The sequence below is a fragment of the Elaeis guineensis genome, chromosome 14 (genome assembly GCF_000442705.2).
Source record: "Elaeis guineensis isolate ETL-2024a chromosome 14, EG11, whole genome shotgun sequence".
NCBI lineage: Eukaryota > Viridiplantae > Streptophyta > Magnoliopsida > Arecales > Arecaceae > Elaeis > Elaeis guineensis.
In genome coordinates, this window is record NC_026006.2 from 63506877 (window position 1) to 63523071 (window position 16195).

Below are 16195 nucleotides of genomic sequence, written 5' to 3' on the forward strand. Positions count from 1 at the left end.
TAGCGTAATAGTTTCATTAGGCCGTTAGACAATGGACAAGCTGCCATATGATATAAAGATTGGACTCTGGACGTCCACAAGGTGTTTTACACCCAACAGATACTAATCCTCCACTAGTTCTTCTTCCATCTTGCGTACGCTGGTTTGATTAATCCTCTAACCACCTGTTGAAGTGCTTAGCAGGAAAGCATGGGCTGTGGTGGTCCTATATGCCTACATACTTGCATGCACGCTCGTATATACATGATGAAATACTTGCAAGTAAATTACATGATGAAAATTATATTTAAAAGAACACATTCAAACAAGTGAAGAAAATGATTTTAGAAAATTATATGATTTCCGGCAGTCAGAGACTCATTTTACAAAATGGATTTTACCAAGTAATGCGTTAACTCATGCATATCATCTCCCTGCTTAATTTCTACTACAACAAATAACATAAGCTGGCTACAGAGTTTGCTTGCCCATGCTGTTCTCCTTGCTTTTGGTAGTTTTTTGGACACTTCTCGCACACCACATGCTTTTGCTTTGGGACTGCAGATAAAGCACATGGTTCAGCAAAAGACCAAAAGCAATCATGTCTTCTCGTAGAAAAGAAATCTACCACATATCCATGCCTTATCAAGATCTCTCCCATGAGTTATCTACACGGTAAGCTCTCTTTGCTCCTATTTGTGTGCCCTATCAGATCTCTGAGACAAATTATCTAGGCATGTTATCCTATTTGTGGGAACTCCCTGTTCAAATTATCTACAGGAGAATCTCTGTGTGCGCGCCTTATCAGATCACTGATCAATTATTTACGCAACCGCACCAACTTCTTCTCATCATGCCCATCGTCATTAATTAACTCTGGACCTCGGTGGATCGAAGGCATCTTTTAACATGAGAGATATTGAGATGCTTCTTTAATTAATGACAAAGGGAATAACAAACCTCATTAACTGAGCTGTACAAACCGAGGTGATCTGGATGCAGGCCAAACGTGCCAAGGTAGTTGACTGCTCTTCTGGCACGGCACTCAGATAAAAAGTTTGAAGCCTAGTCAGCAATGCACTGATCAGGGACATGATTTGAAGTTCCAACAACCATAAACCGCCACTTTCAAGTACAAAAAATTCCACCATGTCTCTAATTTGGATGCCTAGGTGCATAGCAGAGAGATTTCAAACAAAAAATAGTACAACTTATTATGTTCATGTTCACAAATGCGATCATAGTATTTATGTATACAAAATGTGTGTCCTTGGACTTCAACAGACCATTATATCTCCGCCTTCATCATTGTTTATTAAAAAACTTTTTATATGTACATCTATCTATATTAATCAAGCTAAAGCAAAGGTATAATGATCTAGTAAAGTTCAACATGGATCATTTCTGTAATGAAGATATATGCAATTTGTTTTCTATGGACATGATAATAATAATAATAAATTCTTAAAATTCTTGACTGCAAAAACTTGTTAATATAACTACTAAAGAAAATTTTGCAAGAAAAATCCTCATTATTTTCATATTCATAGAAATGGAATACTATTTCCTTTATTGCAAAAATGATACATTTTGGATCATACTTGACTATTATACCAAGTCCTTGTTAATATTCATAATAACATTTTAATCTACACACTAATTTACTTTTGTACAATCCAATCAATATGACTGTCTTGATTAATTAAATGTTGATGTTTAATTGAGCATGGTGGTATACTTGTTCAGTAAAGTCCAATGAATTGTTTTTTTCTTTGCAGGAAAAAAAAAACCTATTTTTGTTAATGTAGCATTAAGCAATCTTCTCTTGCAAAATTCTCATTGAAACAACCTCAGAGTCAACTTATAAAGCAGAAAACTTGAAAAAAAAAAATCCTTTTCGTAAGTATTTCTGAAAAAATAATTAATTAACCAGTCTCCAATTTACCGTCCTCCATAAAACAGGTAATCAAATAAAAAAGATCACCTGAGAAATCTTAGTTCTTACAATTATCAAACAGCCTTTTTTTTCCCCCTTTTTTGTATCCATCTCAGATAACTGTTTGCGAAAATACACCCCTTATGTGCATCGAAACGGCGCTTGACCGTTGATGATCTCACGGGAACTAATATCCCGGTGAGCCCAGTCAAATAAATTTAAAATAACAAGTAGACTCTCATAAAATCGGGTCCGGCCGGTCGGCCGCTGAACCGGAATTCGCGTTTCCCTTGACGGGCCCCTTCAGCGCCGGCCAAAGTTTCCCCTGAAGGAAACCCCTCTCGGCGTCTCCACCACTCTCCAGCTCCACCACCACCAACCCCTTGGCCAGCCGGCGGACCACCACCCTCGCTACCAGATTACCAGTTGGCCCCTCCACCACTACCCCTCCGAGCCCCTTCTCCCCCTTTCTCCGAACCACGAGCCCCTCTTTTGCTCCAATATCTTCGGCTCTGGCCAGGATCGCCGCGGCCGACTCGGCCGAGACGAACCGCCGACGGTCCGACGCCGGTCCGAACAGACCGGATAGGTCCAGCCCGGAGGAGAAGGATATTAGATCGAAGGCGTGGAGGGGCCGGTCCGGCTCCTCCGACTTCCAGAACCTTCTGTCCTCCGCCTCTGCCGTCTCCGCCGCATGGCACTTGGCCACCGCCGCCCACTCCTCCTCGCTGAGCCCCTTCTTGAACCACGGATCGCGGAGGATCCCGTCGATGGTAATCCTCGTTTCGGGATTCGGGTCCAGGATCCGGGCAATGAGATGCCGGAGCTCCGGCGAGGTCCACTCGGGGCACCGGTACTCCCCCCGGTAGATCTTGCGGTACATCGCCATCAGATTGGGGTCGTTGAACGGCAGATACCCAGCGTTGAGGACGTAGAGGATGACGCCGCAGGACCAGACGTCGATCTTGGCGCCGTCGTAGCCCTTCTTGGCGAGCATCTCCGGCGCGACGTACGCCGGAGTCCCGCAGCGGGTGTGGAGGAGGCCGTCGCCGCGGATCTGGTCGGGGAATGCGGAGAGGCCGAAGTCGGAGACTTTGAGGTCGCCGGCGTCGTCGAGAAGGAGGTTCTCCGGCTTGAGGTCCCGGTGGTAGACGCCGCGAGAGTGGCAGTATCTGATGGCGGAGATCAATTGCTGGAAGTAGCGGCGGGAAAGGTCCTCGGGGAGGCGGCCGCAGGCAACGCGCGCGTAGAGCTCGCCACCTTGGGCGAGCTCGAGGACGAAGTAGATCTTGGAGCGGGATGCGAGGACCTCGAGGAGGCGGAGGACGTGGGGGTGGCGGAGGTGGCGCATGATGGCGATCTCGCGGACGACGTTGTGGGCGCGGCCGCCCTTGGCGACGCGGCTCTTGGGAATGGCCTTGAGGGCGACGCTCTGACCGGAGTGGAGGTCGCGGGCGAGGTACACGCGGCCGGAGGAGCCGAAGCCCAGAAGGCAGACCAGCTCGTACCTCCCGAAGAGGACCTTCGCCGCCAGCCGCGGCGCATCCCCAACGGTGGAGTCCTGCATCGTCGTTCTGGTGTTTGTGAAATTGTCTTCTCTTTTTCGGAGAGAGGTTTCACAGAGGGAGTCGGGCGAGTGTATCTTCCGGTATGAGAGGGAACGAGGTCCATGGATGGCATATAAAGTTGAAGACGCGGTCTGGTGGTCCGCGTGGTATTTTTATGTTAAAAGGAACACGCCATCGAGACAAAAAGGTTTAAGTTCATGGTTGGAGGCTAGGGCGTGAGAATCACGGTGACGAGTTTCGCGTGGAGTACGGGAGACGGGCCTCCGTATTTCGCTTTCGAGGTAATTAAAGTGAGTTAATTTTTTCTTTTATATGAGTAGGATGCTTCTTTTGAATAATAATTAAAAGAGGTCAACAGAAGGGAGGGGATGAACATAGGCGGCTTCCATATGCTGTGTGACAACGACATGGGACTTATTTTAAAGTAGATTAGCAAATTCCATTTCAGTCAGCCATGTGTTACCAAAAGCTATATCAAAACTTATTTGCCAGCGGCACTGAAATGATTTTTATACCGAAATTTTAGAACACGTTTAGTTGGTGAAAAATTGTTGATTCAGTATATTTTAGTTAAAAGTTATTTTGGCACCTGGTAAGGTATGTGAAGGACTTTGAACTAGTTGAAAGTATGCGACAGTAAATGTTTTATGCTTAATTTATATTCTATCTAAATAATCCCTATATATTAAAAGCAAAAGTATAAAATTGTTTGTTCATCCAAATGTTTGAGATAAACTTATCCGAACCAATGGGTTATCAATTGGCATTATGTAGCCGATGGTTTTTTCTTCTTATCCAGAATGTGCCTGCATGAAGGGCCACTCGTGGCCCATCAATCTTGAGCTTATCTCTACATTAATTATTGTCCTATCTTCTTATATTTTTGTATTTTGTTTGGTAGAGTGAGAATTAGACAACATATCTTGAAACAAAATATACTGCAAGGATATTAATCATCGAATAAAATGGCAATTGGGATACATTAACATACATATCCAAGCCTATTCAATAATATAGTTTATCAAAATTTTATCAAAACTATTGCAAATCAATGTTGTTTGAATTCACTTTTCTGTGACGTGGTGATTAAAAAATTCTTTTTGTGCGCAGCATATCATACAACCAATGCTCATTTTGAGAGCACAATTAAGTGAAGATGAAATATAATCATGTATAATTTGGCGGAATCTCTAATCTGGTTAACTCCTAGGGACATTCATCTACATTAGCTTCTACGAACGGAAATTCATGATATCGATGATAGCCATGTGCATTATCTTAATTTTTTACTTAGCTCGTAAAAATGTTTTCATCTAATTAATCCATAGTTTTTTTTTTTTTTTGGTAATTCAGTCGATTTGTGGTCACCAGTATTTTTTTATGATGGAATTCACTTGGAAGAATATCCGAATCGTTTCTGCGCCCAGGGAGACTTGCACTAGTTTTTTTTTTTTTGGTAGACTTGCGCTAGTTTGAGGAACAATTTGGAACAGTTTTTTTTTTTGGTAAACAACTTGGAGCAGTTCATTAGTCTAGCTTGGACCATACTTGCAGCCACCGGTCACCGGCAGAGTTTCGAAGTCGCCCAAAAAATACCTACCATTCGATTTCATGCCAGTTGGTGGGCGATGTTTCTCCGTTGCTTCCTATAAGACGTTGATGGCCTGGAGGCGGTGGCCAAGTCTTTATCGGTTATCATCACATCGCAACAGATCGGACGGCCGACAGCCTTTGAATCTGATGGCGTCATTTGAATCTGATGGCGTCATGTGATGATGGTCCTAGAAAAGAACGGAGACTCGTGCGACCGTGCGGCCGTTCATACCTCCCTCGACGGTTGATACGCTCCGCCCTTTATCAGAGAAGATATGCAACCCGACCGTACCTCTCGTGGGCGCTCGCGCATCGCGTACTCCTGTTCAGGATCCAGCTGTTGGATCGCATACGGACAAAGATTTCTCGATTCCTTGTCCTCTCCTCCAGGACACGTGGATGGCGGTGATCACATGTTTCGGACAGGGCAAGGAGAAACGGGGACCACCAGGAAGCCCGTACGGTGGGCGGTCGGCGGGTGAGATCAGATGATGAGGTGGGCCGTGGGGACCACGGCCATACGCTGGTGTCTTTGGGCCGGCGGCGGGGACGGCGGAGGTTTGTCCCCGCTGCACATTCGACTGGAATACTTGGGATGCCATCGTCATATTCTGTTTTCATTATAAAGAAAAATGGTTGTGGTATAATAGCATGACTGGTAATTACTATATCAATTAAAATTTAATTAATTGTTTATGTCTTAACATTTCAGAGTGATCAAAATTGGCCATATGTTAATGATCGATTGGTTGATTAATAGAATTAACTATGTAAGAGAAATTATGAGAACAAGGGGCATTATTCATGCAAGCAATCATAAGTAACCATCAAGAAGAGAATTATCAAGGGATAGGAAGATGAACAAATTTATATGCTCCATCATTACCTTATTCTCGAGTCAATATAGATGTCTTTTCATTCATGCTTACATAAACTTATGGATAATGGATATCAACACCAATATAGATAAGATTTCTACGACTCATCTATATTCTAAAATAAGTATTAGGAGGATGTTGTATCAAATTTCTCTTGGACCTACTTTGAGCCACCTTGAACTTTTAATGACCGAGTTATCATCTGTTTCTAAGATAGGGTTTCAAATTATGTTCCTTATTTTGAAAAGATCTCCTTCTTCCATTAATTTTCTCTAAAAAAAATATAACGATTGAGCATGAGTCTGATCCAGTTTGGTTTGAAATTATCTTTGATCTGAAATTTTAAATTTAAATTTAAATTATTTATCATTATTTTCAAATTAATTTGAACTTACTTTCTTACTTTTGAATATAGCAGCGTACTTGATTAGCTAGACAATCCTATGTTGAGCTGAAGTCAAATGAAGTTTAAACTAAGATCAATCTTAATCCAATAATCCACTACATATAATATATAATACTAATATATTCGACCTTTACCTCACTAAGTTGATTTTTGGCTCTATTAAAATTAATTTCAAACCCAATTTGCTGATTCAAACTTAGTTTATTTAGTTTCAGATCATGCTTGATTATAGGCTTTAGAATTGAATGCAAGTGGAGCTCTAGCTGCTTAGTTTGTTGATACCACTACCAATCCATCTATAAAATAAAAATGTCCCCAAAGCAACCCTTTTTTTTTTTTTGGGGGTACTACAATCCATATTCAATATATCTGGATAAGAAAAGGATCATGTGTAGCTTTGAGGTAGGGAGGTAGCACAGCAAAGATGCTTACATCACTAAAGCTTTAATAAAGAATTATGATCATCGAATTATTATTTTTTTAATAATAAACAATGGAAATCATTTTCATAACAATGTTTACGGGATCTCTTACTTAAATAGACGAAGATTAAAACACGGAACCTTTCCCCCGCAAGCACAGAGGAGGGAGGTGCCATCAGCCAAACCCAAGTCCCGTCTCTCACATCTAATTAATTGACATAAAATTTTGGAGCGATCCCGACGATTTTGCAGATATTATATTAAATTTTTCCTCCTCGGCACCATCTGACACGGGCTCACAAGCAAAGACGTCCACTGAAAATTGCACAAACTTCTGATTAAATCACAGAAAAATTCTATCCGGCGCCTGATTAGCCACCCATTTTATTTTCGTATGAGTCACCTCCATGGTTCTCTTTCGATCATAAATTTAAAGGACAAACGTAATGCCGTTCTACAACAGAAAGAGGACATGTAACTGCGCGGACATTTGTGAGCGGCGGGAGGTTATCTACTACTGACTTGGGTGGCCAGGCATCCCTTTTACTCCGGAAAAAAAAAAAAAAAAAAAGGAAAAAAAGAATCTACTATTGACTTGAAACTCTACCGCACACTTCATAATTTACGCAGCTTAGAATGGATAATGACGTTTAATATTAAGACCCATCCGCTAGCAATGCAGCTGGACCTTCTACGAAACTTCCTGGCAACCTACAACAGTCTAAACCTGGGGAGCGTCAACCAAAACACCTCAAATAAGAACAGTTATGTATGAGAGATATTGTTGGAGATTTAGTTTTACATTGGTCGTGAGTCAGAGATACTCTGCTTTATATAAGATAGAAAACTCTTTCTCTCTCAAGAGATATCTTTTGGACGAAAACTTAAGAAATAAAATCATGAGACTCGACAGTCGTAAGTATATCAGCTACGGCTCAAAAGTTGCATATGATCAAAGCAGACAATATCTCTTATTGAGATAAATCCATGTTTCTTGATCACAAAAAGATATTTTTCAAATTTTTAGAAGATTGTCACGAAAGTCTAATAAGAATTGAGTGATAATATTATAACAACATAAAATCTTTAGAAGTTGACGGTCAAATTCTATAATCTTTAAAAGTTCATCATCTGCAAGTTTCTTTGCTAGTGAGATATTTTATATTTTTTTTTCTTGGATATGCTCTCACCGGATCTTCCTACCGTCAGTTCAAAGAATATATTATTCATTGTAGAATTCTACACGTTTTGTACAACCGTCAAAAAAGAAAAAGAGAAAGCATGGAAAGGAAACAAGGAATCTATATGTCCATGCTATGCAACAAAGAAAATAAGATGAAAAAAGAGACTATTAGCGGACTAATTGAAGACTAAAAACACACACAAAATACGTCTAGAGATCTTGATAACCTAGTACCATCCAAATAAACTTTTAGTTTATAATGACTCTATATTAATTGGTGCATGTACTAATTTCATGAGATTTTTTTTTGGTTTTTTTTTGACAGAACAAACTAAAGATCTAAAAGCTAGATTGGAGCGGTAGAAGAGCCATGTCATACAGTCTCTATATGATTAACTACATAAATAACCAACCATTAGTTAACACTGTTGGCTTCCTTGTAAATATGTTTTCTGTTGGTCAAATGACAAGAGGTTGTGATACCATATGAGCAAGTGCTCGATAATCCTTGTGATCAATTGAATCAAAGAAAAAATTATAGACCTTGTAGAATAATTCATTCCATGAGCACTTTGTTGAGGTTCCATGAGAATATGATGGTCGCACGTTACTATCATATTACTCATAAAAAGATTTTTGCATGTATTTGGAAGGTAGCACTAACTTTTATTTATGAAAAAGATTAAACTGAATTTTAATCAAAAAAAGTGTAAGAAATTTGCAGCAAATACACCTCATATTGTACCCCAAAAAGCTTACAACCAACATGCCAATGAGAGGGGGACAAAGTTGGTGTCCTAATATTTAGAGTGCGTTTGGTTATATTTTTTAATTTTTAATTTTTAAAAAATATTTTTATTTTTTTGATTTTTATTATTGAATATAAATAAAAAATAAAAAGTTTGTTAGATAACCACATTGTTATAAAGCAAAAAATAATATTTGAAGATGACAGATGAAGAACTCGACGTGGAAGAAGGGTTCGAAAAGAAAGGGAGCAGGGGTTTGAAAGGTGAAGAGCTTGACGAAGGAGAAGGGTTCGAGTTTTTTACTTTTTGATTTGGCGTTTTAGATATAGAAAAGTAAAAAAAATAAAAAAATAAATTTTGAAAAGTAAAAAATTTTTACTTCGTTATTTTGATTTTGATTTTTTATAATATTATCAATTTTTTGATTTTTATTTTTTAAAAATTAAAAAATAAAAAAAAAAATATTTTTTTAATGACTAATCAAAGATACCTTTACGTGTCAACTTGAATCAAAAAAAAATTCTTTGCGTCAACAAGGTGGTGCTAAGTGGCTGGACGTAACAATACTTGTGCCCATTCGAAATAAAAACAAAAAGGAAAGGGTCTACATCAAGGTAGCCACCTCCTATTTCTGGTCATACAAATCCAATAAATGCGGCATCTGTTTTTTATTATTAAAATCTTATAATTATGGACTTATGAAAGCGCCCTGTTATCCTAGGGTGTGTTTGATTACATTTTTTATTTTTTTATTTTTAATTTTTAAAAATATTTTTTATTTTATTAATTTTTATTATTAAATAAAATTAAAAAAATAAAAAATATATTTGATAAATATGTTACTATAAAGCAAAAACAACATCCGCAAATGATAGATAAAGAGTTCGACAAGAAAAAAAAATTAAAAAAAATTAAAAAAAAAAGATGGGGAGACGAAGAGCTTGACAAAGGAGAAGAATTTGGATCTTTTATTTTTTGATTTGATGTTTTAAATGTAAGAAAATAAAAAAAGTAAAAAAATAATTTTTAAAAAATAATTTTTTTTTTATTTTATATATAAAATAATTATTTTAATTTTTGATTTTTACTCTTAATGATGTTATCAAACATTATTTTTTAATTTTTATTTTTTAAAAATTAAAAATAAAAAAAAATATATTTTTAATAGCTAATCAAACGTATCTTTAATTAATTATCCTCTTGGCGCCTGGTGCTTGGTGACTGCCGGAGTCTCAATAAAAAAGAAAAGACGCAATCATACGTATCTTATGGTTCCGGATTAAGGTTAAGTGGACTCCAGTGGTGGGGTCTGTTGTACCGAGTGTGTCAGGAGACTAAGGTGTTCCGCACGCTTTAAATGGGACGTTGAGCGACCGAGTGGCATACCGCTGCTTCACGACTCTTGATAAGAGCGATATTTGCGGCCACTTTATCTCGAGAAAGTACTAGTTACAACAGTTTTATCATATGCATATATTTTTCACTATTTAATTATAAATTAATATATTATTTATTAATAAAAATATATATATTATTATTCAAATTTGATTGAAAATTTTAAATAAAAAAATTTCGCTGTAACTATGTTTGATCAGCTTATAATTTTTTATTTTTTAAATAAAAAATATTTTTTTGAATGATATGTTAAGTTGTTATTGGATGGTTCAAAATATACATGATAGAATTATTGTAATCAATAATCTCTTTTGTATCTATAGTGGTCCTATCAATAGATAAGTGTCTTGTGAGGAAGTTTGTTTGAGAAAAATCCATAGGGATGGGGATGGATCACATTAAGAAGTTTCATTTTTATGGCACAATAAAGATCTAGAGAGAATACGGATGTTCACCGAAGAAAGTTTTCCAAAGATTATTAATTCGAAATCTATTAGATCATAGAAGGAACCATTGATATGAATCTGTTGTTGATTTTTTTTTTTTAAGGGAGTTTCAAAACTCCTTCTCACATGTGGAACGTCAAATGTGTGTGAACGTTTCACGTTGAGTATGTGTGAATGTTCTGCCGTTTGGCCATTCCACGAGCAGTTCATGCTGTACGGTTGTTTCGCAGTCATTTCGCAGGAGCTCCACACACAGGCGTCTATTCCCGAGGTGGTTCTCGCACGTACAGTTGCTGTGGTTGTTTGGGCCTATTTAAGGCCCCCCTCCTTTCCTCAATTCTCAGTAGAGAAAGGGAAAAAAAAAATATCGAGAGTCTTTCTTCTTTCCAAAGGAATAATTCTTTCTTCGCTCTCATAACTCTCTCTTTGCTCTCTCTCTCCCTTTTATTTATTTTTATTATTATTTGGACTGAGAACGAATCTGATCGGTGTCCATTCGAGATCGTGCCACCGACGGACATTGGAGTACTTAGCTTCCGAATTGTACCTTGGAGGAGGATGTGTGGCTCAAGTCTTCGCACAAGAAGGGACTGAAATCTCCTTTAAGATAGTGATTTAATCGTCTCCCAAGCCAGATCCTATATTTTATTTTATTATATATCATATCACATATACTGTATCACACATGTCATGAAAAAAAATATATTTTAATATACATATATATATATTTTGATTGGCATCTAAATTACAAACAAGTTTTTTTTATTGTGAGCCTATTTCGTCATTTTTTTTATCTTAGGCTTACTCTTTAATACAATTTTTTTTTAAATTAGTTCATTTCTCTGTAATTTTATTTTTCCCATGGTTATATTATATATATATATATATATTATTTCGTATATTTTTTTAATAACAGTCTAAAGGAGATTTCGTAGTTATTTTTTAGTGCATGCATATTTAATTGTTTGTACATATTTAGGACTTATGTTTCTTGCTTATTTATATATTATTTTTAATTGACCAGCATTATTTTCTATAGTTTTGTGTTGTACAAATTAATTAAAGATCTCCTCAAAACTTGTATTGCTACATGTTCAACCTTAACAAAACTTATTAAGTCCACTAGTTTAAAAAAAAATACTAACTAATAATTTTTTTTTAAATGCCAGTTGTTCTCTCTGAACCATACTTAGACCAAATGGCTACTCTTAGAGATGAAACCTTTAGTCTTAAACCGGACAAATTTGATGGAACTAACTTTAAGAGGTGACAAAGCCAAATAAAATTTTGACTAACCACTTTGGGGCTCTGATCGATTATTGATCAATCTTCTGCCTCCTTTAGTTTAACTTCTCCTGCCACCCTTGAAGAAGACGATCTTTGTAAGGATAGAATTCCAAGTACCCTTTCTAATTTACTCTATGATGTTTATCTATCTACAAAGAGTGCGAAAGAATTATGAGATAACCTAGAGTCTGAGTATGGTCTGGATGATGCTGGTGTTGAGCGGTTCAACATCGCATCATTCCTTAGATATATTATGGCAGATGATAAACCTATAAATGACCAATTTTATCAATTTCAAGAATATCTTCAGAAGCTTCAAACCAATGGAACCTCTCTTTCTGAAGAATTTAGGGTCTCGAGCATTCTTGATAAATTGCCTCCTTCTTGGGATGGCTTTGCTAAAGGTCAGCTCCATAAGCAAGAAAAACTAACCCTAACTCAACTTCTCAATTCAATATTAGGATAGAAGACCAATATAGGTTCAAAACCCAGCAAACCAGAGTCCCAGATGCTCAAGCTAACCTGACCCTTACCAAATCTAAATCAAAACTTAATTTTCAACCAAACCAACAACACTAGACAAACCATCCTAACCGACCCTATTCAAATAAGTTCAAGCTTAAGGGTAAAAACTTCAAGACCAATAACACTAGATCCATCAAGCTCGCCCAAGGTCCTAGTAATAAGTTTTGCTTTGTAGCAGAAGGACCAATCATTTTGCGAGAGACTATTATCACCGGAAGAAGGAGCCCTTTCGCAAGCCTTCTGGTTCCTCGAGACCTCAAGCTCATGTAGTCGAAGGTCCAGAAGATACCACCTTTAGATCAGTAGGTTTTAATCCTGAAGTTAATATTATTTTCTCTAACATTGATCGGTGGTTATATTCAGGAGCTAATATTCACATTTGTTTTGATCGCTCTTGATTTACTATTATTCGGGACTCAAGTGGAGGAGATATAATATTTGAGAACAATACAGCCGTCAGGATCAAGAAACAAGGATGAATTAATTTGAAGATGATTTTTGCAAAAAATTTTTTCCTAATGGATGTATTGTATGTTCCAAATGTTAGAAAGAACCTAGTCAGTGGATCTCAGCTGGTCCAGAAAAGATATAAAATTATCCTTGATTGTAATAAAGTTGTGATAACTAAGAATAATGCTTTCATTGGAAGAGGATATGTAAGTGAAAGCTTATTCAAATTAAATATAATAAATTATTTTATTAATAAAGTTGAGAATCAAGTTTATTTTGTGAATAAATCTAATCGAAATTTATGGCATGATAGATTAGGTCATATACACTTAAGAAAAATCAAACATATGATGGATTTAAAGCTAATTCCTAATCAATCTTAGATACATCTATGTATGAAATATGTGCTGAATCTAAATAATCAAGAAAATTATTTAAATTAGTTGAAAGAAATTCTTCAATTTTGAAATCGATACATAGTGATGTATGTGACTCTTCCAAAACTGCAACCCGTGATGGCAATAGGTACATAGTAATCTTTATAGATGGTTTTTTGAGATACTGCCACTATTACCTAATAAAATCTAAAGATAAAACCTTTAATAAATTCAAAATTTATAAGAGTGAAGTAGAAAATCAACAAGAAAAGAAAATTAAGATTTTTAAGACTAATAGAGGAGGGGAGTATAATTCAAATGACTTTTTTCTGTTCTATCAAGAACATAGAATAATTCATGAAGTAACTGCTCCTTACACTTCACAGTCCAACGATGTGGTTGAGATAAAAATCATATCATTTTGGATATGGTGAACGTTTTGTTGATTAGCTTAGGCCTACTTGAGAACTTGTAAGGAAAAGCTCTTCTTGTAGGAACCAGATCTAGGGTTTCAGGGTTAGATCTTGAAACTTTTTCAAGATCATACAGCGGAAGACTAAAATAAATCAAAATTTATTTTCTAAGATCAGAAAATTTCTAGATCTAAGATCCTATTACATGATTATTACATAGTATTAAATCAAAAATTAAAATATATATAAATATAGTATGAACTACATGTTGATCATATCAACATGTTTCTATACTAGCTACATCTAATGTATGTATTAAATAATAGATCAGATCTATTACCTTGCAAGTTAGACGCTCTAACCTCGCTGATCCGGGCTTAAGGATGATGTTGCAAGCCGCACACGCGTCCGGCCTCTAGGAGTCGTCCACACGAGCCCACGAATCTCGATCAGAAGTCCTGCTTCAGGAAATCAGCACAGTATGCTAGTACTGCGCTGATCCTTCTTTGATGGTTGATCAGGTGCCTCCTTCTTCTTGATTTGGACTCTTCCAAAGATGAAAAGTAGAAGGAGGAGTTTCAGATCTGAGACACTCTCAGAAAACTCAAGATGGAGGGAGGAAAGATATGAAAACAAAAACCCAAGAAGAAGACCCTCTTCTTCTTCACGTTTTTCTCTCTAGACACCCAAACTTGCATCTTTTATATCTCCACGACCCAAAGGTATTTCTCTCTGATTTTTGGATGGCAGAAAGGATTCTCAAATATCTATCTCTCCTTAAAATTTCACGAAGAAACTCATCTTATATAGAGAGATATGATAGAGTCCTTGTCTAGGTCAAACACCTAGTCAAGGCTTATCCAAACATGGCAAGTTAAGGGACGCCCAACTCTTGAGCACCTCCTCCATATTTTCGTGCATGGATCATTAGAAAAGGGTGTACAATGTAAACCCTAAAAGCCACGAAATTTTCAAAAAAAATTTGGATAAATTCGGTGCAAAATTGAAAGAGTTTTGGATTTCTAAAACTCTATCTCATAGAATTCGAAATCCAAACTTATTCCTTTTAGATTTGATCCAAATCACCTTCCATATAAGAAAGAAGAGAGGAGACCTTTTGTGAACGTGGGAGAGATCTGGGAGAGGGCTTTTGTCGCACAAAATAAGTGGAGATTGGCGTTGAATAAGAGAGAGGGCGTGGAGAAGGTTTATGTGGCGCAAGGTGGAATCCTAGTCCTACTAGGATTCTGTCTCATAACTTGTTTTAATTTGGTTTCTCAAACCAAATCAAATCAAAATTAAATCAACCCAATTAAAATAGGTCTTAACCTAATTAAGAACCTAATTTAATCAGATTAAATTAGATTTAAATCTGATTTAATTTTCTAATCAAATTAGAAATTAGATTGACCCAAGTCCTAGTTGAACTAGGACTAGTCTTTCCTTGCACTTGGCTTATCCAATAAACCAATTGGACTTGATCCAATCAAGCCCAAACCAAATCTAATTAAATCATATTTAATTAGACTTAATCTCAGCTCATTGGCTTAATCAAATTAAGCCAATTAGCAATCAAATTGCTAATCGATCCTCCTGCAACACTTGCACTGGGTTAAATGTCAATCGTATTGATTTTTTTAACCCTATAATGATTCTTAATCGTTGATCAACCATCCGATCGGATCATGAACTCTAATGTGTGTGACCTCATAGGTCCGAACCTAAGCCGGTAGCATAGAAATAAATTCCTATACCAATCGAAGTGACCATCTAGCAATGGTACCCGACGTCCGGATAGGTCGAATGTGTAGAACAACATCCTTAGAACCCATGCGGATATAGTTTTCATATAATTCATCTCCTTGACCAAAATGATCATAGGACACCCCAGAGCTCAACTGTCAACTCTGATCAGGTTGTCCACATTGTATTTCAAAATATCAAATCCATCTGATGGATTACCCTGGTCAAGGTTTTGCTAAATTGAAATACAGCGACTCATTCTTCTCCAACTCTTGGAGTGGTCAATCCCATCTCGATCACACTCTGACTTCGCAAGTACTTGACTGTGCCCAGAAGCCTTCCGTCCCTGAATTAGAAATTCAGTTAGTCCAGTACCAAAGCATAGTGAGTTGCTTGCAAGTCAATGAGGCGATCTCAAGTCTAAGGGACATTTATACCTATATCCCATCAGAGACATTCTCGACAGCAGAATGCTCTGGAGTTGGTCACGTTCAATGATGATGTACCCTTACATCTCACCTGTATGCCATACCAGTGTCTCCACACTCCTTGGTTAAGAGGACAACCAACCCATATGGCTTACAGCGACCTATGCTCGATAGAAGCTGTCGTCCTTATTAACAGCCTATCATTTGGTCATGAACAGTTTTAAGGACTAATCGATAAATCCTCTCTTTATCGAACCTAAATAGTCCTAAGGACTTCATCATAACAATGGAGTTCATTAGAAGATGAAAGCTTATGATGAAGATGCCAAATATATTTTATTTATTAACAAATCAATTACAATACTTGGTTGCTCAACTGTCAACAGCTTGACGATTGGCTTTTTGGGACACATTTTC

At 37.1% G+C, this 16195-nt stretch overlaps 1 protein-coding gene across 1 annotated transcript; it reads right to left on the reverse strand.

Moving 5' to 3' along the window:
- Nucleotides 1-2010: 2010 nt before the first annotated feature.
- Nucleotides 2011-3553, reverse strand: LOC109506616 (CBL-interacting serine/threonine-protein kinase 14). The gene has a single exon (XM_073248940.1). The coding sequence runs from the start codon at nucleotides 3480-3482 to the stop codon at nucleotides 2154-2156; it is 1329 nt and encodes a 442-aa protein (XP_073105041.1). The 5' UTR covers nucleotides 3483-3553; the 3' UTR covers nucleotides 2011-2153.
- Between the last annotated feature and the right edge of the window lie 12642 nt (nucleotides 3554-16195).